The following is a 20,618-nucleotide window of genomic DNA, read 5'->3' as shown; positions in this document are numbered from 1 at the left end:
GCTTCAGGGAACAAAGAACAGTTGGCAACAGGAGTGCAGAGAAAGAAGACATGTGTTTCCCATTGGAAAACTAAATTTGTAAATTTGGTAAGAATTATGTTTTAGGTTTAGGGGTGTTACATAGATTTCTGTCGTCTTTGCTTGAAAGCAAGAATCTATAACCAACTGTATTTCGAAAATGAATGAGAGAATATTCATTTCTTTTGTAATTCTGAGCAACATAACTGTACAACCTTTTTTTAGGAAAAAAAAAAAAGGAAGAATATTAGAAAAGAAACTTATTCAGTGTTTACTATGTGTCAGGTACTCTACCAGGCAATTTATATATATTCTTTCATTTAACGATCCCAGCAAACCTAGAGGATCCACACAGCACTGACAGTTTGCAGTATCATTCAGAGCCCCAGCAGGGAAATCAAGGGAGGAAAAAAACATGAGGCAATACCTGAAGCCTTCATGACAGACCACAAGCCTTGCTTATGGTTTTTCCCATAACCAAGTCCCGCACTTAAGAGCCTAGACATCATCAAATACCTTGATTACAGCAACCTATCTCCCCAGGGCATCCAAAGAAGTAAACCTTAATCATGAATGAATCTACTTTATTTGTACATGAACCATGGCTGTCAAACACTGCCTGTGGAAAATCTCACCAATCTAAAAGATTGGTTCTAAAAATTGTGATAATCATGTAGCTCTGAGTTCCTAATTTTCCTTACATTTTGGTAGCATATGATCATGACCCCCATGGACACTCTCTCATCTTTCATCTTCAGTGACAATGCATTTCTGTGGTTTTCTTTAACCTCTCTGGCTATGTGTTTCCATTATAAGCTACTCTTCCTCTACCAACCCTTCAAACCTTGGCTTTGATCAATACTCTATTTTTGTAGACTGTCTTCACTTATCACGCTATACCAATGATTCTTGACTAGGACTTAAAATGGGAATAAGAAAAAAGAATCTTTGGAAAGAACAAATGTCTTAGCACCAGTCCATTCATACTGAATCAGACTATTTAGGATGGAGAATGGCTAGGATATTTAACTTTTGTTTGTTAGCTGACTGGTTTTAGAGGTGATATTAGCACATACCCCCTATGAAAGAACCCCTGTAGAGGAGCTCATGAACTTCCAAGTCTTCAGTTGTAATGTAAATATTAATAACCCCCCAAATCCATATATTTTGTCCATCTCTCTCTCGAAATTCCAATCAACCTATAAAACTGTCTGCTATTTACTAACACATTCATGACTTGCAGTCATTTCAAATTCAACCTGTAGCAAAGTGAACAAAGTATCTTCCTTGTACAAAAAAATCCTCCTCCTATGTTCCCTATCTCAGTGAATGCAATGTCATAGAACCAGTTGTTCCATCCAGAAGTCTGTGAATCACCTTTGTCTTCCTTCACCTTTACCCCCTACATTGAATCAGTAACCAAATCCCACCAGTTCTAACTCTATTCTGTATATAGCTCTCTGAACTGCCTTCTTTGTTTCATTCCACAGCAGAACCAGTCCAGTCAAATCTGTGCCATAATTTTTAACTTGAAAAATCTCCTAACTGGTTTCTCAGTAGAGAGGCATGATCCCTGAAAATGTCTACAACACACTGAATCCATAAAGACCTTTCTAAGCCACCAATGTGGCCACGTCACCTCCCTACTTCAAACCTTGTAGTTGTGTCTTGTTTTTAATGTAAGTTCTTCCAGAAAAATTGGTCTCTATGTTCTTCTCCAGTTTCATTCAGGCTTTTCCCTCCTTCTTCTTCCACAATTTAGCGATGCTGAACTTATCTCAGTTCCAATTATGCGGTCTTAACTATTGTTTCAGTTCTGTCCAATGAGCTGTGAAGGTGATCTTCAAAGGAAAGGAGTTTTTATGAAGAAAACAGTAGAAAAGGAAACTCCTGGATGCCTTGAAAGTTGCTGGGTATGAGTATATTTCCTGGAACTGATGCAGCCATCTTGAGCAAACAAGGAGAATCAGCAGGAGAGCAAAGCTTATAGATTAGGGTTGGCAGAGTGAAGGGATGAGAAGTATCTGATTCAAAATTGTATCACAGAGTTGCTAATCCACCTAAATTTGAAATTTGCCTCTCTTAGGACTTCCTGTTATATGGGAAATAATCAGATTTGTTGCTTAATCCAGTGGGAAGTGATTTGCTATTTGCAGAGGAAGACATCCTAACAGATACAACTGCTAAGTGGCAGAATTTGAAGGCAGACTTTAGTCTCTCTTATGCCAGAAGTCTGTTCTTCTTCTATCATGTCTCGATACTTCCCATTTAAAGATATTTGACTTAAAGAATTCCAATGACATTTCAAATTGAGTTACTTACACCATCATATTCGTTATCTTTGAAGTGATAAGTGATATCAAAGATAGATGATTTTTGTTGTCTCTTTCAATCTTATTACTCTCATTGTTGACTATGAGCAAACCACTGCCTTTAATTGTTTCAAAATACATTCACCTATGCTCATTTTGTTCTTTTTGTCTCTTTTTTTCTATTTTGTTACAAAATATTTTTCATCATCATAAACAAAGAATTTTTAGCCACTGCTCTTTGAAAAGTAAGCAGTAGCACAGTCATACTATGAAGCATACAACTCTGAAGGAAGCAAAAATCAATCAGAAATGTATGCTAAAGATATTGAATTGTTAATATACTCTAAAATTGTAAACTCATGGAGATGGCAAAGAGGGATTGAGAATTCGTATCCACTGATTAGTCTATACAGAGTGTTTAGGCAAAGGTAACTCTGAAATCTACTGAGCGAAATTATGACCAATGAGCAGTCTGCTCCTCACAGGACACACTGCATGAAAAGAGCAAAAACATGGTTTTCATGGCTACCTTGTCAGGTGTGGTAACCAAACTTGTCTAGTTTTACATATTGTTTTTATTCTAAAAAGAAAAGTCAAAATTAGATGACATAATGGGCTTGAAAATTGTCATATTACAGAATATGCTCACTCAATTCCTGTTCACCACTCTACAATGTACGTAGATAGTATACGAAGCTCTTCCTTGCAAAACAGTGCAAATCCTCAACATTTGAAATAAATGTGCACATTCACAATTCACTTTGAGAATAGTTCACTGCACAGAGAATATTCATCAGTCCTATGGCTCTGGTTTGCTACTGTGTGAGCTTGTGGAAGTGATTTTATTTTGAGGTCCTCTATTCTCATATTTGTAATATCAGCGATTAAGACTAATAAAATTATGTGTATCTGTAGTTAATACACATTATATCACTTAATCCTAACAATGATCCTTTGGTATGTTATTTTCCCCACATTACAGATAAGGAAATTGAGGTTGAGAAAAGCTAAACACGGCAGTGGTCTAAGGTCATGGAGCTGATAAGCACAAAACCAGAATCTAAATCCAAGTCTATCTAACTCCAAAGCTCTTTCTCTTGCTTCTATATCACACTTGCCTCAATATCAGACTTAATGAATCCAAAGGTTCCCTCCTTTGAAACTCTTAATTTCTACATATCAAGGAGTTTTACTAAATCAATGAATTTTGAATAACATGTTACAGAAGCCAGCATCTCCCATAATGATCTAGTAGTACTCTATATAAAATGGAAATCCTCAGGTCTATTAATCTAAACAGAGCAGATACTAGTTTTTCCTGGAGAAATCAAAATTTAGTATCAAATTTCCAACAGTAAGTTACAAGATCTCAGAAAGCAAAAGGGTAACTTATTTTTTTATTTTATTATTCATTATGCTTTAATAAGCGTGCTAACTGGGGCAAAACAGGGTATAAGTTTGTAAAATATACTTTGTCCTTAGATGTCAAAAAGCACATCAAAATAGAAATGGGAAATGTAGGCAAAGCTGATTCTTCATTTGGAATGAATCCTTACCCCAGTCCCTAATTACCCCTAATGTTTGACTGAAATATACCAAACTGCAAAACAACCTATATAATAATTAGCTTTCCAGCCTTCAGCGTAGGATAAAATGATGATTAGATCTGAACATGCACTAAAACAGAAAGAAACTTGCACAATTTCACAGTCTGTATTTTAAGGTGATGGCATTTCCAAAAAAGCACAAACAACTGTGTGGCCCAGTAGCCCTTATTGTGACATGAGAAGTGACCCAAATTTCTGCTAGCAACTTCAGTCATTATCCCATGTCAGTCTTGTGGCTTAATTAAAACTGAATTCTGATGTAAACCCTACAGAATGGCTTTGTTATCCAAAATGGAAAAAAATATATATATATTACAAGAAATCCTTGGATAACAATTTGTCATCAAAAGCTAGTCAAAATATAAAGCACTATTGACAGAAGTATAAATAAATATTGTGCCCAATAATTTTAGGTGACTGAACATAAACATTTTAGTACCCAGCTCTAATTATCCATTTCAAAATAGCTAGCAAGATTCATGACAGCAGCAAAGTAATTATTAAGTCATTTTTTAGAAATACAATAAATTATGTATCTTTATAAGGTATAAGATTGATGATCTAGTAGCAATCATTTTTGCCTAGTTAACATGGTACCTAAAATATATTTTTGGTCAAAATATAACCCCACTAGTTGGCTACTTCTCCTTTTACAATGTGTATAAAGGAAAAGAAAATAAAAGAAAATAAAGTAAAATAAAACAAGATAAAATAAAATAAAAGTATTTTCTCTTTTCAGTGGTATTGTATCACTTCAGTGATATTGTATTTTATTTTACGCCCATTAATTACTAACATCCTTTCTCCTTCCTTCATATCAGAATCTCACTTGTGTTTAGAGGGGCAATGTGCCCAGCACCAGACAATGGCTCATAACTGGCCTTACCAAATAATGATCATTATGTTTCTATAATCTTAGCCTCCACTGAACTGGGGGCCCTTGTTACATAAGTCTGAAATCTCCTTGTCAGCTTCTGGGAAAGTTTTGCTGTCCTAGCTGAAGGAATAGGGCAGCTGACATGATTCTTGGCTCTTCTCTTTCCCTTTTTCTTGTTCTGAACTCGATGTGATGCTTGGAGATGCATCAGTCTTCTTGCAACCATGAGGCAATAGGCTTGAAAGTAAGGCCAAAAAAGTCACAGTGATTCCTATCCTGACATCATTAAGCCACTGAACCCAAACCACCAGACATCTACCCTGAAACTTCTTTCTCAAACATTTTTTTAACCCCTCTACATTGTAAGTCACTGTTGGATAGTTTTTCTATTATCTTCAACCTAATAAATCACATGTAATACAAATAGTATGTAAAAAGGAGAAAGTCTAGCTCACTGCTTTAACTTCTATTACAGTTCTATGGACACTTGCAGTGAATGAGCGTTCATTCGTTCAACAAATGTTTATTAAGCATCTACTTAAGTACGAAGTATTGTTCTAGGCCTTGGGGATGCATCAGTGCATAAAATAGGAAGTATCCTGCTGATTGTTCAACCTTCCAATTGCTTAGCTCTAAGAGTAGACACTTGCTTGAATTTGCATTACCTGTGAAATAATCCTTCTGTGTCCCCCAAGTCAGACTCTCTTAGGGTATAATTATCTGAATTAACATTTGACACTCAGGGATATATGGGAACACATTCAAAATGAAGATAAAATTATGTAGGAATATAAAGGGGAAATATTAATCAAAGCATATACTTTGAGGATCAGTTCTGATATCAATGGTTCTATCATTGACTACATATCAAACCATAATTAGAATAATTTTGGATTTTGACATTTGTTTTTACAATTCTCTAACATTTTGTATGTCCTTATTGTACACAGTGTTATCTGATAATAATATACATTACCTTTAGCCTTAGCACATTTTCATATTGTCCTTGAGATTAATAATAGAAAACATTTATATAGTTTTATATATATATATACATATATATATATATATATGTATCTGTACTTTTAGAATATATATTCTAAAAGTACAGATTCCCAGGTTCTAAACTTACAGATTTCCACAGGACTTGCTTTAATGAATTTTGACTCAGTGAGTATAGGAGGCTCCAGGCATGGTATATTTAACCATGTTTTGAGGTTGGCTCTGATGAGTGCCTCTGGGTTAGGAACCACTGGTTCAAAGTAAACTTTACTAGATATTATAATTAGTTTTTAGCTAGATTGTTACAAAGCTACAAGTCAGGATCATAGCACACGGATCTTCTATACAACATTCCTTTTATATTTTAACACAGTGGTTTTCACACTGAGCCCACAATGGCACCTGTGGTTCTAAAGAGATATCTCAGAGGCACAAGCAGATGAAGGGAGCAAGGAGGTAAAGAAAGAGCCAGGAAGCCCAATAACTCTGTTGTTATCTGCTTCATGTATTGGGCTTCCACAGTGATGAGAGGAATTAGAGGTTTTGAAACTTAAAAAAAAAAGGAATTTGAAAACCATTTTTAACCCTTTGTCCTTGGCTTTCAACAGTGACTTACATAAGAACCTATTAGCTGGTCACAGTGTTGTTTGTGTTTGAACAATGTCATGAATAATAATTCTTACCAATTTTCAAAATATACAAAACTGATTTTCATCTAATAGGTTCTGACAGGTTTTCTGCCAGGAAATGAGAACTGTGTAAATCAAAGCTTATACTTAAGTTTTCTATTCAATTGCTTTAGCATTAATGATAGTGAGATTTTCTTGATATAAATTTTCCATGTCCCCATATACTTTGCTTATATTATTCTTATATTAATTGATTTTCTTATAAAACATGTGGTTTTGTAACAAAACATGATTCCTTCCTTGAACAATTGTATATGTAAATAAAATACAAATCATAATACTTAAGTACATTTAAATAAATATAATCTGTAGATAGTGGGTGCAACCAAGAGCTTCTGCATCAAACACACCTGGTTCCCAACCTATCAATTTATTTGTTGTGCAACCCAGTGCAATTTACTTAATTTCTCCCCAGCCCCATCTCCCACTAGTAAACTGAAATAATATCCAGCTCACAGGGTTATTGTGAGAATTAAAGGAGATTATGTGGTAATAGTTTTCAGAGCAGTTATCACTATTATCCCTCCCATGTAGAAGAAAAATTCAGTTCAAAGAATTCTTAGCTCAGTAGAATACAATATTAACCCACTGACACTTCTCATATATTTGTTAGAATTTTTAGAGTAAATAAAAATATGTTCAAAAGGGATAGTTAATTAAATATACTAATCAGACACTGGGTAGAATTAAACACACTAACCAGACATTAACCAAGCTATACTTAAAAAGCCATTCATCATTACATTTTAAACTTTATTCTTTATAAATCTATTTTTTAATGTTACTCTGTTCACATGGTTGATGATATCCATTTTCCTGCTCCTTTCCCTGCATTATTAAGAATTCCTACCAAGTTGTAAATCTAAAGTGCTTCATAAAGTAAGTGACAGTCTAAATTATCCAGGAAATCTAGAACAAATGAAAGAGTAAATCCATCCCCTCCCCAGAAATTTAAACCATTAAGAAACAGATGTTTTATATTAATTGTTTTTCTAGAGATAAATTTAAGTCATGCTTAAAACAGAAAAAAATATTTTATGTTGGCTGATTGTGGCTCAAGTCATGAATTCTGAGAACTTATCATATGAAAGAGGGGGAAAACAGTAGTTGATTAAATCACAAAAAGATAGTGACCGCAGGATATATCCTATTTATTTCTTAGTGGTTTGGCAAACTTCAGTAGAACTTTCCTCTCATTGATACTTTTGTTAAATATAAAATAAAGTATTTTACTGCCAAATTTCTTGGTATTAATTTGTTTTGGTGGGCAAATCATACACTCTTTTAGTTGGCAAAATCTCCGTTTAGAAAAGACTCTATAATACCAGAGATTCTGAACTCTATTAGTTATGAATTTAGGACAAAAGCTACATAGGCTCTACCAGGAAAAAACAGTAATGTGGTGAGACTGGGTGTGTTTAAAAGCAGAAACAAAACAAGTTACTTAATATAATTTATTCCTTAAAAGTAAATTTACAGGGCATAACATACTTCACTGATACATACGGAATATCAGGTATTGGGGTTACAGACAGGCAAAGCTTTTTTCATACTGATGCATTTGGTAAATGCAAAAACAGAAAACCTGCCAGTTTTCTTGGAATCAACTTGCTTTAGTTGGCAAATCATACCAAATAACTCTTAGTAGGGATGTCTCAGTTCAGAAGAGAGCTTTTTCTCTGGTTAACCTTTATTTTTTACGGCGATTTCTATTCTTATCAAATTATCAAAAATGTATAAACAAGGGAAAACTTGATTCCAGCCCAGGGTGATATGCTACACACGGAAAAAGAATGGGCACAGAATACTGGGGAAATTGGGGAGGGCTCTTACCCTGTATAACTTAGGCATAAGATCAACGTAACCTAGGTGCAGGAAGGAGCTGAGGGTTTCCTATTGAGCACCCAGAATCCAACTGTGCTGAGAGAAGGGCTCCCCCACAGAAGCACGGAGTGCAGACATGGAGGGAAGCAGCAGGAGAGGTGGGCCAGGAGCAAATCACTGAGTGCTTTGTACTCTGGCCCAAGGAATTTAGATTTTATCCTGAGGGTACTGGAGAGCCATTGAAGGGTTTACCCAGGGAGTAAACAAGGGCTGCTTGAGCAACTGAACTGAAGTCAAGTGCTTTTCTTGTGATATTTCCATATACAGTAAATATTAGACAGTACTCACTAACTAATGTCGAAAATTTAGACCCTGCTAAATGTCAGAGTGCCAACCCACACTACTTTTTAGCACGTGGACTATTTAACACTTATATAATGCTTCCTGTGTACCAGAACTTTTACAAAACACTTTATTGATATGAACCTAATCTTTACAACCCCGAACTGTATGAATATTCCCATTTTACAGAAAAGAATGCATAGACACAAGGAGGTTTTCTAGCTTTCAGCGTTTTCAAGTTCACACAACTCTAAGTGGTTCAGCCAGACCCCAGAGCCTGTGCTCTTACCACTCTGCCTCACCGCCTCCTAAAGTGGAACGCTGATTCTGCAATCATGAGACTTTGGCTTTGAAACCAGTTCTGATTTTTTACTAGACCAAATTTTCTTGTTTCAGTTCCTTTGTTTATAGCAATGATTTGTCTAATCTACCCTACAGGTTTTTATGAGATTCTCGTGGAATAAGGTAGGTTAGCACATTTTGTAAACTACAGAGCATTTTAATAACATAAGCTACATAAAAGTGATTATAAAATATTTAATATTGCCATGTATATAAAGAGAAAAGAAAGCACCCAAGAAGTTGCCTTGGATAGGAGACTAAAGGTGAACACATTTTCTACTCAACCCACTGAACGTTTCAGTACCTTCACTTGTTACAAAAAGTAGTGTTGCTTAAAACTTATAATGTCATGAGTTTAAGGCAAAACTTTATCTCAAAACTGCCCTCTCTTTCCAACAGAGCAAGGTGTAGTGATCAGCCACAAACAGCACTTCGCCGAGAGAGTTTCTGAACGGGATTACAGATATACACAGCTAGGTCTAGCGTGTAGCCTGGGCTAGAGATTGAGAACTGGGCTGCTTATACATGAAAGTAACAGAAAACAATTTAAAAACTAAAAAATACATGGCCTAAAATTAAAAAGACATAATGTGGAGGAAGAGATCTTGCCTTGTGCTAGTGGGCAATGAAGAGGGGAGATGTCAACATGGGGCTCAATCAGTGTGTAAAAGCCCAATGACAAGAAGCGGATCAAGTATTTAGTGAGAAGGAAAAAAAAAATAGAGGTATGAGTGAACATGAGAACAAATATCTTCAGGACGCCACATGAATTTTTGTATGCACTTTAACCGTACTTCCCACTGTCTGTGGAATGAGCCATTATTTGGATGGTGAGGGAAAGAGTGACTGTGGACATCTGAAGGACTTTAGTCAACAGTCTCCCCTTGTGTAGAAGAGTTGAAAAGAGCAGTGCTGGAGTCAGACTGCCTAGGCTTGAATGCAGATTTCTACCACTTTTGGATGGGTAACCTTGGGCAAGTTATTTAACTGTTCTCTTCCTCAGTTTCCTCATGTATAAAATAGGAATAATATATAATAATAATAATACATATTTCCTAGGCTTGTTTTGAGGAAAATGAATCAGTATACATGTAAACCACTTAATGTTTGGCACGGGGTATGTCAATAATGAATGTTAGCTATAATTATTGTATACAGGTGGGTGTACTCATGCACGTAGATACACACATACATTTCACAAGCAGATCTAAATACAATACATTCTAAACTTCCTTATACCTGTTTATGTTACCTACATAAAAAAGATAAGCTTTCACAGAATTGTATTAAAACCTTTCTAAAAATGTAAAAGCTCAGTTATATTTCCAAGTAATATTTTAAAATCTGAATATAACTGAGCAGATGAGAAAATCGTATACTTTAAACCAAAACAGAGGTGTCCAACTGTAGTGTCAGATATATGTTTCAGGAAACTTCTAAGGATTTAATTCTCCCAATTATCCACTTTCATAGCACCATAAAGGTCATTTAAATATATATATTATATATTATATTAAATACATATATATAAGACTTACTATGCCAGTACTAAATATCCAAAACATTTGAAATATCTCTTGGTATGTTTTGTGGCTAATAAGAAACTTCTGACCCTTCCTTGGGGCATAATGAGATAAAAGGCAACATTTACAACCCATGATCCTTGTACTGATGATTTTCCCTTTATTTCCTAATCAAATCCCAGTATTCAATATTAAATAATTAGGAAACCAGCAAGAAAATAGGACAACATCATGCGGTTGATTTTTATCTTTGATTGCTCTATGGAAAATTTGCATATGCAATTCTTTTTGTTAGATTATTTTCCTGTCCCAGATTCCCTTTGATCATCCAATGCAAGGAAGACAATAACCTGTGATCCTGAAAGCTTATCTCAAATATCCCACATTTAGTGTGGGGAAACCCCAGGGACTAACATTTGTTGGTTACCTGTTTTGCTCTAGGAATTTTACTAAGCAACATACATACTCTGCACATTATTTTATTTTCACAGTAATGCTATGAGTGTGTGTTAACACTTAATTTTAACTATGTGGAATCTGAGGTGGATGGTTCAAGAACACATCACTCACACATAGCAGGGCTCACTTCATGGTCTTTACATGTTCCCATTTTGCACTACCCAGTGAGAGGCAGTTATCGCAAAGTTAATTAAAATTAAGCTACAGGACCCTCAATGACATGGGTCACTTCCATGCCACTAAGGCACCAGCAAAGTGTTCACTAAGTCCGTATTTCTGCTACACTTGCAAAACTAAAAATTTTTTTGTACTCCTTTCCTTAAGGACGATTCCTCACATAGTGTAAACTTAAATCCACAAAACTGCTGCTCCCGATGCTTCCTTGTATCCTAGTCCTTACCTGGCAAGAGAAGCATTAACATACATGGACTTTGCAGAGCTGTAACCAGCCACACTCCCACAACTTACATATGCTCACCAATTAGAAAATTATCTCGTTTTGATTGTTCTCCACAACAAGTATGTGAAGTAGTACCATGCTACAGATACATGAACTGAGGCTAAAAAAATAACACAGTGAGTGTCCACAGAATTCAGAGGTAGTAAATGATGGAGATTAGAAAAAAAGGAAAGAAAACAAAACAAAACAGAAACAAAAAATAACTCCACAAAAACACAAAACAAAACAAGACTACTTTCTTTCTGAATTTCAAAGCCAGAAGTTTGGATTTGTTTTTTTCTTTTCTCTTACTTTTCTGTAATTCCATACCAGAAATCCTTTCCCTGCTTCGTTTTGCAGGCTTGAATCAAAAAACAGTGGCTCCAAATCTCCAAGATTAAATGGTTCTGTTGTTGTCGTTACTCCTACTCCCAACTTCCAGAAAAATCAAATATGATGGTTTGAAACTAGATATGGTTAAAATCCTTCAGACACAACAGTTCCCAAGTATTTTCTACTTTTCTCAGAAGGCTGGTTGTACCCCTTTTAGGAGACTCGTGACAGCATCACTATACTGCCTAGACTGTAGGGAGAAGACAGACCACTGTCATCTTCCACAAAACAGGGCAGTCGAATCACCTGTCCAGCTAGCAGCACACAGTCCAGGGCTCTGCGTGAAAGCTACAACTTGGCTCAGAGAGAGCGTGCCTGCTGCGGACTGCTGGGCTGAACCGGTGCCAGCCGGACCTACCTGCTGAGTTTGTCTTTCCACAGAAGTCATTAACAAGAATCCTGGAACTGGAAGGGACAGCCAGTTTAAAGTAAATAAGTGAGCTATCTTATAAGAAACACAAAACTGACAGAGATACCTTAAACTCTTGGACTTCTGACTTAAGAATCAAGTAAAAAATATATAACTTGGTTTGCTACGATCTACCCTTTACCGTTAAGGACTGGGTCCCATGATTTATTTAACAGAATACTATATTGTCTGATCGCCCCAATACTTCCTTGGAGGCAGGATGTATGGATGAGCTCTTACAGGCATGGATGAGCTCTTACCCTCTTATCTTGCTTTGACTTTGCATAAATGGAGTCTCTGATAGGGGAGGGGGGGAAGAAAGAAGAAGGGAAAGAGAGAGAAAAGGAGGGGTAAAGGGGAAATGAGACGTGACAGGTGAAAATAAGAGTGTGAAATTATCATAAGAGAAAAAAGACACTACCCATTTCTGAGTAAAAGAACAGACTGTATTTTCTCTAAATCGTCCAATACTGAGCCGGAAACATGTTTCCAAGTAGGAACATTTTCTCACAAAGCATATGCAAAGTATTTCAACCTTCCAGTTTTGGCTCTTTGATCATTATTATTATTATTATTATTTTACCAGATCATTTACTTAACAGAGTTATGAGCCCAGTTTAGTTAGAAACAAAGACGTGTGTGATGGATGGAGAAGATAGCCTGGGCAATAGTCCAGCAACTATAACAGAATTAGACTCATCACAGACACTTTAATCCCAATTATTTAATTTGCGAGGTATCTAACGCCACAAATATTTGCCATGACTCAAGAAAACTGTACAACTTACAGAGAAATAAAAGAAAAAAGAACTAAATGGATGAAATAAAATGAACTAAAGAGTTATTTTTTTCCATTAGGCTGGGATTTAAATCTTCAGAGTCAGTAAAACAAATTAAAATTAGAATGTGTGTGTGTGCTGGTATGGGATTTTTTAACAACATAAAAAATAAAACCCAAGCGCTTTTATTAATATCAAGTTCATAGTGATACCATCATGACATTCCTCACCACTCTTTCTCCCAGCTTCACCACAGCCTTAACACACAACCCAAAACGTGTCCATGTGCACAAACACAATCCTCAGGCCAAGTTCCTGCACTCTGCTTAATAAATGCACAGCAATTAAAGCCATGAATACTGAATCACCGGAAGATACAGAGGAAAGAATGCATGACCTAGGGTCAACTTCTGATCAACAAAGGTTTGTATATTCTCCAATAGTTTAAGAAATAGTTTAAATGATACTAATAAAGTACTACATAAACTGATCAGAACCTAAAGGCTGTAGAACCTACAGGGAAAAAAAAGAAAGAGCTAAAAAACAGTGCTTTAAGAACAGAGCTTACTAGGTTTTCTTTAACTGAATACATTATCAATGAGATTCTAAAGACAAAACACACACTTTTTTTTTTAGAGGATTTTGCGGCATTCTTTAAATGGTAGAAATGACTCCTTATGGTTTCTTTAAATTGCTACAGATTAAAAAAAAAACATTAAAAATTATACCCACTTAAAATGGCAGCTAGTAATAATAAAAGTCATCATGCTAAACCACAGAGTTTTCAAAAACTCCAAGTGGTGCAACTACTAAATTACAGTTTTACTTTATAACTTTGTAACACCTAGAATTCTCATTAGAGATACTCGATGACAAGTTTGAACTTTTAGAAAAAAAAAAAAAGCCAGACCATAAAGTCCCACACATTTCACTAGACACAATTTAAATTATTATGTACCTTACAGTGTTTTTTTCCTTTTCATTTATTTATTTTTTGCTTTACACTAACATTATATAGGCTAAGAATTTTTTTTAAGGCTAAGAAATTTTTAAGATGGTAATGAAATAAGTTAAAAGGTAATTTAAAAATCTATTTCTCATGAGATTTGTTGATTAGAATTATGTTTTAAGTCATTCAATTAAGTGTTTTCTATTGCCATTTTAATATGAATTTTAAATTACAGCCATCTCTTATTTTATGGGATTAGAATGAGTAAAGTGAATAAATCCTATACATGTGAAATCTACAGTGTCAATAGAAAAATGTAAATTCCAATCAAGTTTTAATACTCAAGAATACCTGTACCACTACCTATTTGTAATTTGATTTATAAATGGCTATTTCATAGTATAATTTACGGCATCAGTGAGCCTAGTATTTTGGTGGAAAGTTCTTTATTACAACACCTTGCATGTTATCAAATATATTCTAAAAAATGAGCTGTTGTTCAAAATTTGGATTTAAAATTCTTAAACATTTTTTCTTGTTCAAAAGTAAATTTCTGTCTTGTTCAAACACTTTAAAATCTATTTCATTAACTCTGAAAAAACAAATGTCTATAAAGGCAGAAACTAAAACAGGAAAAGTAAATATATGATAAAGGGAGACTCCTTAAGCAGTCATGCTGTTTTGGAAGTTAAAAACCAAATACTTAAAAATGGATCATTTACATTTTGGTTTAAACATTTTCAATGGAACCAATAATTCAGACAAGATTTTCACAGTGAATAACTATCAAATCTTCCAGTTTTCTAACTGCTATATAATAATAACATAATGATTTGGAAAATGTTATGAATAGAGAATCTCCAGTTATTCATTTCCTATATCAAATATATCTTACTGAATAACCTATTTTGTTTATTATTTCAAAGTTATGTATTATTAAACTTTTTGTAAAAAACATAAACTGTTTAAATCTGTGTTTACAAAGCCTTTAGCACTTATTTTATTTTTTAGTGACTTTTGTATACATTCATAGAAACGTAAGTGTATCATTTAGTCTGGGATAGAACATATGATACATTTTTAATGTCAATTAAAAATACCATTAGGTGTGTTTATGTATACAATAGACTAGGATAACTCCTTTGAAGAAATCACTATCTAACAAACTGATTATATACATTTTGATAAAATAACTAAATATGTATTTACCCAGTAGAGCATGCCAGCAGGAACTATTCTGCTCTATAGATAAATACATACTCACCAGAGATATTAGAGCATAAAGAATCACTGAGTCTCTAACGTAACAATTTACATTTTTAGCTCTCATATTGATTTCATAGTTAAAAGTCACTGTTTCTGGAAAGAAAACAAAAGGACAAATACTGCAATCAATTTTAGTGATTCATAAGCAAGGCTGAATATTCAAACTTCAGTTAATTTTGATGTTTTATGAAAACTATTGTAAAAGTATTTTAAGATTGTTAAAAATGCCATAATCATCTTTGAATAATCAGATAGCTCTGCTGACTTAAGTTCATGTTATTCATTAGTAAAATGAAATATATCTGCTAATTTAAATTGAAAAAATAAAGTATAAAGAATTCTCATTACTTTTACAGTAGCTATTTCTTCAAGATATTAACAACATAATTTTCTTTTTTAAAAAAGTTGTTTGACTCATAAAAGGAAAAATAACTATAGCTAGTTAACATAATCATGCACATTACCTTTGACTATTTTTACAGTCAAAGGTAAAAAGGTTTCTTCCAAATGAAAGAGAAATAAATTGGTCACTCAAGCAAATACATAAAAAAGCACACCAAACAAAGGAGATTCAAGTGGTCAAGTCAATAAACAAAAATGTAGTGAAAATAACTAAAGCATACTCATTTTCTCAGCAGTAGCAACACTGAATAAAGTCTAATATTTAATTAAATAGTCTAGGGCTGTTTTGTCTGTAAATAGCTATATCATCTCATTTTTATATTTCATGTGGAAACACTCTCAATGGTCACATTTTGTAAAGCAGAGTATTAATAATACAAATAATGGCAAGTAATACATTTCTAAGCATAAAAAATGAATCTTTTCCCATACCAATTATATCCTATGTGAACTTACATAAAGAATTAATAATATTTACAAGTGACAATATTATAATAAGAATATTTTCAATCAAAGGAGAAATATCCATTAGAAATGCAGAAATTGTTCAATCTCTTCCCTGCCCTAAATGAGGAAATGAAATCCTCTTACATGTCACCCTGACACCCAAGAAGATCTTTGTCTACCTCAAAAAAAAGGCTTACAATTTTAAGACCCAACCCTCTGCTCCCCATTCATGGTTTATAAAGCAAAAAGCCTAAACTCATGGTGGCTTCCTAGTTCCAACAATCTATGATTCAAATAGGGGTAATGGCTCTCTTTTTTTCTTCAGTAGTGTCCTGGTGAGGGAATAATTTTACTGTCCTTTTTCCATGGGGTCCTGCCTCTTTATCTAAAAGGAAATGAATTACAACCAGATGACAAGGCCACACAACAAAGCCATTTGGTTTTACAAATCTATTATGTCTGTCGTCCAATCGTTTTTATGGGCCTGGTCCTATTATAAACCAAGAAAAACCCTAAAACAAACTTTCTTCCTTTTCTTTCTTTCCACTGAAAACATTTACAATTTTATAATTGTTTTTCAAACAGTTTAGCCCCCCAGTTTTTCCCCTCATGTGGTGTTTTTTTTCTCCCTCAGAGTCCCTCTATTCCACTTTCTCCAACATACAAAACATTCAGAGACAAGAAACTGGACTTTTCAAATACAAACTGCTGACAACTGTCAGAAGCACTTTACTGGGACATTACTGACTGTAGCTCAATGAATTTAGCTTGATTCACTGCGGGTGCATCATTTTCAATGCATAGCTGTTCAGCAGTAATTGGCCAAGAATCCCTACTGCGAAAAGCACTTGTCAAATAATGCTTGTTTACAAATATATCTCCAGACAGCAAAAAGTGGCAGTTACTGAATAAGTTCAGGGCCACCTCCAATATTCATAACAGTGGACATGCTCCCTTTACTTATTAAATCTATTAAAATTTTCACTTGTTGATACACTTGCTAACATTTGTCCTGCCTGATCAGTCTTAGACAATTTTTTTGCTTTATATATGCCTTGGAATTATTTTACAATAAAAGTCTTGTATATTACACTGTAGTTCAAAGGTTTCTTCCACATGTTATTTATGCCTAATGTGTGTAATAAGACAACTAAAGATATATTTACATTATCCTAGAATTCAGGCTAAAGAGTAAATTTTCCTCGTCTATTATCCAATGTATTCTAAAATTCATTTCATATCAGTCCAAGATTCTAGACACATATTTGACTTTTTCTGTTCAATTCTGCTTATTTATGTCTACCAAACTTAAATTTTAAACATGACTGGAATACCAATTATAAATGTAAACTCACATTTATTTCTATCTGCCTTGAAAATTTTTTTCTCACATAATGGGAGCATTCATATCATACACATATATAATGTATATACACACTATAGTCTGAGAAATTACTAAGCATCTATAGCTTGCAGAAAGCAAAGTATAGGAGAGCAAGTTATTAATGGAGTCAGTGCATACATAAAATCTTTCTGCCCCTGATCTTCCAAAGTTCCTCCAAAAACAATCAAAAACAAACTTAAAATCTCCAATCTGAATCTTTAAATAAATAAACAAACTGACTTCTGTTATAAATACCTTATATTCTTGTTCTTTGATTTAGAAGAGCAGTATCATGGAGAAACAAAAAGAAGAGAACATAAATATTAAAGGTCTGGGATGACACTAATGGAAAGATGGAAACTGTTGGGCAGAGACAGGATGAATGAGAGGAAGTGTGTGTGTGTGTATAAATTTTATTTCTAGTTATGTAAAATAATGAAGTTACAAAATGTACCCCAAACAACAGACACGCTTTTACTTTTAGCGTCTTCAGAACACTGGCTGGCAAAGTACCGCTCATTGCAGGTTAGACCTCGGCAATCCCCATCTCACTGAAAACCAAGTTTTGCTGTGTGTACCACTAGCTGGGGTAAGGACAACACAATCTGTGGGTGTTAAGTCTGTAATATCAGCCAGTCTACCTTCCACAAGACTCCAGCTCCGCTTACAATATGAGACCGATGCTATTTGCTTGCTTCCCTCCACCTCCTTTTGCCTCTTTCTCCCCGCACAGTCTCGACCCTTGTTTCCATTTAGCGCCACCTTCCCTGAGACTTCATTTCTTCCATTCTCTAACCAAGAGCTACTACTCCCTTTCACCTCTACATAAGCCCCTTCCCCCATCACACCTGGAAAAAAAAAAAAAAACTGAAACATAAAGGAACACACAAAAGGATAAATTATATTACTACTACTATTACTCTTTAAACCCAAACCAGGATGCCCCTTTTGGTGGAATAAGACAGTTAATGAAAGGACTCCTAACCCTGTCATAATCCTCCGGACTTCTAACATAATGAATCTAACATGAGATGTCAATAAAAGGACTACGACTTCAGAAAATACTTTCTCAACTTTGTCGGGAAGGTAAAAAATGCAGACTGCTTGTGTTAAGCATGGGAGACTTTAGGTAGGTAAATAGATAGGTGGATAGATCTATCTACATGTAATCCTTAAATCAGATTTTTTTTTAAAAACGTAGGGGTTAAAGAGAGAAATTCATGGGGTGGGGTGAGGAGTCTCGATCTGCCCTGCTTTTCACACGGTTCCTAGGGAGCTGGCAGCACTCCCAAACCAGCACAGCGGCTTCTCCTACAGCCAAGACACAACCCGTGCAAGTCACGAGGACACACAAGACTCCGCCGTTGCTGCTTCATCTTTCCGGTCCGGCATCCCCTGCCCCACGAGTGGAAGGAAAAATTTAAGGTTCTGTGCCTCACTCGAGGCATCCGGAGCCCCGAATCGAAACCCCAACCTCGCAGTCAAGAGGGTAGGGTTTTCGATGTGTTCGTGATGGAGCTGACCGATATGAGATGCTGCCCGCCGCCCCCCCGCCACCACGCATTGGGCTGTGCCCTTAAGCTCGGTCCCGGCGTGTAAGAGGAGCCAGCGCGGCAGAGCGGACCCGGAGGCCGAGGGCGGCGGGCTGAGGGGCTGAGCAGAGCTCGGAGAGCCGCGAACGCCGCGCAGGTGCTGCTCCCGCGCCGACCCTACTCTCCCAGTGCAAGGCGGGGACAGTCTTCTGGGTCCGGAGCGCAGGATTGGGGGTGGGCAGGAGAGTGGGGACTCGAGATTCCGGAGCGGGGCTATTCTTTCACGGAAACATGGGAAGACCTGACCCGGTGGATGCCAGTAGCGCCTGCCCGGAGGCGACACTCCCCTCCCGCCACGAACCCTCCGCCTCCCGCGGCGTCCCACCTTCCCGCCTTCTTCCAATTTCTCCTCAGTATGATTATGAGACCCCCAAAGTGAGCGACACCAGCACAGTGTGGAGCACCTTCCTTCCTTCGCCATCTCCCTCCCTCGAGAAATAAAAGCTCTTACCACCCACCCCAGAATAGCAGCGGGTGATGCCCTAAATAACAGCTCCCAGAAAGCACTCCCCTCTCCCCCAAATAAAAGCATCCAGCTACCCCCACTGCCTCCAGTTTCCCATCCCCGGCCTCAAACAACGGTTTCGAAAAGCCCCACCGCTCCCGAGATCCCTGCCACTGCTCTTCAAACAGTTCCCACTCTTTCAAGCTCGAAATGTCACTTCCCCACGCGCTTCAAGTGAGACCCAGCCGCACCCAGCCTCCGGGCGCGGGTCTCGGAGCCCTCTTTCCTCCTGGCTTCCAACTTCCCAACCCCCCCAAGCAGCCTGTGTCCACAGGCAGGTTCCGCGCCCAGCACTCCGCAGCTAATGTCAAACAATGCAAGCAGAGACGGCGGGATGCGAGCGAAAAGGCTAGCGAAAGCGGACGACAAATGTTGGTTCGAGAGGAGGGGTGCAATTTCACCCGCGGCAGCCGCGTCCGGCGCGCCCGGGCCCGCGCCTCCAGGCCCCGCCTCGCCCCTCCGCCCCTGGTTGCCGCGGTCCCCACCCCCACCGCTCTACCTTCGTTGCTGGGGCTGGCCAGGAGGGTCCGGAGCGCGGCGCACAGGAGAAGGCAAGTCCAGAGGGGGGCCCTGCGAGGTGCGGAGTAGCAGCCGGCCAGAGACGCGGGGGTGCTGGGGAGGTCGTCGCCGCCGCCCGGGGGCCGCCGGCGTCCCGCAACCCGGGGCCCCGAGCTCCGCATCTTCTCTTCGCCGCCTCCGCCGCCGCTGTCCCGCGCCGCTCAGTTCACGGCTCCCGCCTCGCGGAGGGGGCGAGAGAGGCTCGCGCTTGCTCCTCGTTCCCCGTGGGCTCCTTTGCCTTCTGGCTCGCGGCTCGTCCAAATGCGGGAACCAGGGATCCTCTGAGACGGCTGAAGTTTGCTCCCGGCTCCCTACTCCCTCCTCTACACTGGGGTTAAATGAAATACTAGTTACGGTTGATAGTGCAGTTCGGGACCGGACTCTCGGGTGTCGAGAAGGTCCCGCGTCCTGTTCTTTACCTCTTTAGACTTTTAAGGATGGGAGTCTTTTAAATGCCACTGGGGGAGAGATAAAGGCTCCTTTTCAGTCTTCAGGGCTGA

The 20,618-nt window shown here is 37.2% G+C and overlaps 1 protein-coding gene across 10 annotated transcripts in view; it reads right to left on the bottom strand.

Annotated features, from left to right (window-relative positions):
* Positions 1-20,240, bottom strand: part of EPHA5 (EPH receptor A5) — a gene marked incomplete at both ends in the record, with an annotated part of 324,390 nt that extends 304,150 nt beyond the window's left edge. For 9 of the 10 annotated variants that reach the window (XM_082652895.1, XM_082652898.1, XM_082652897.1 and 6 more), the window contains one exon: positions 20,060-20,240. In XM_082652895.1, coding sequence (XP_082509021.1) covers positions 20,060-20,240 — 181 coding nt within the window. Of the gene's footprint in view, positions 1-19,888 lie in introns of all 10 variants that reach the window. The other variant, XM_082652900.1, reaches the window with a different exon arrangement.
* Positions 20,241-20,618: the final 378 nt, after the last annotated feature.

Source organism: Grampus griseus (genome assembly GCF_964374135.1).
Source record: "Grampus griseus genome assembly, chromosome: 4".
Classification (NCBI taxonomy): domain Eukaryota; kingdom Metazoa; phylum Chordata; class Mammalia; order Artiodactyla; family Delphinidae; genus Grampus; species Grampus griseus.
The sequence above is the reverse complement of the archived record's forward strand: the minus strand, read 5'-3'. Positions and strand labels throughout refer to the sequence as shown.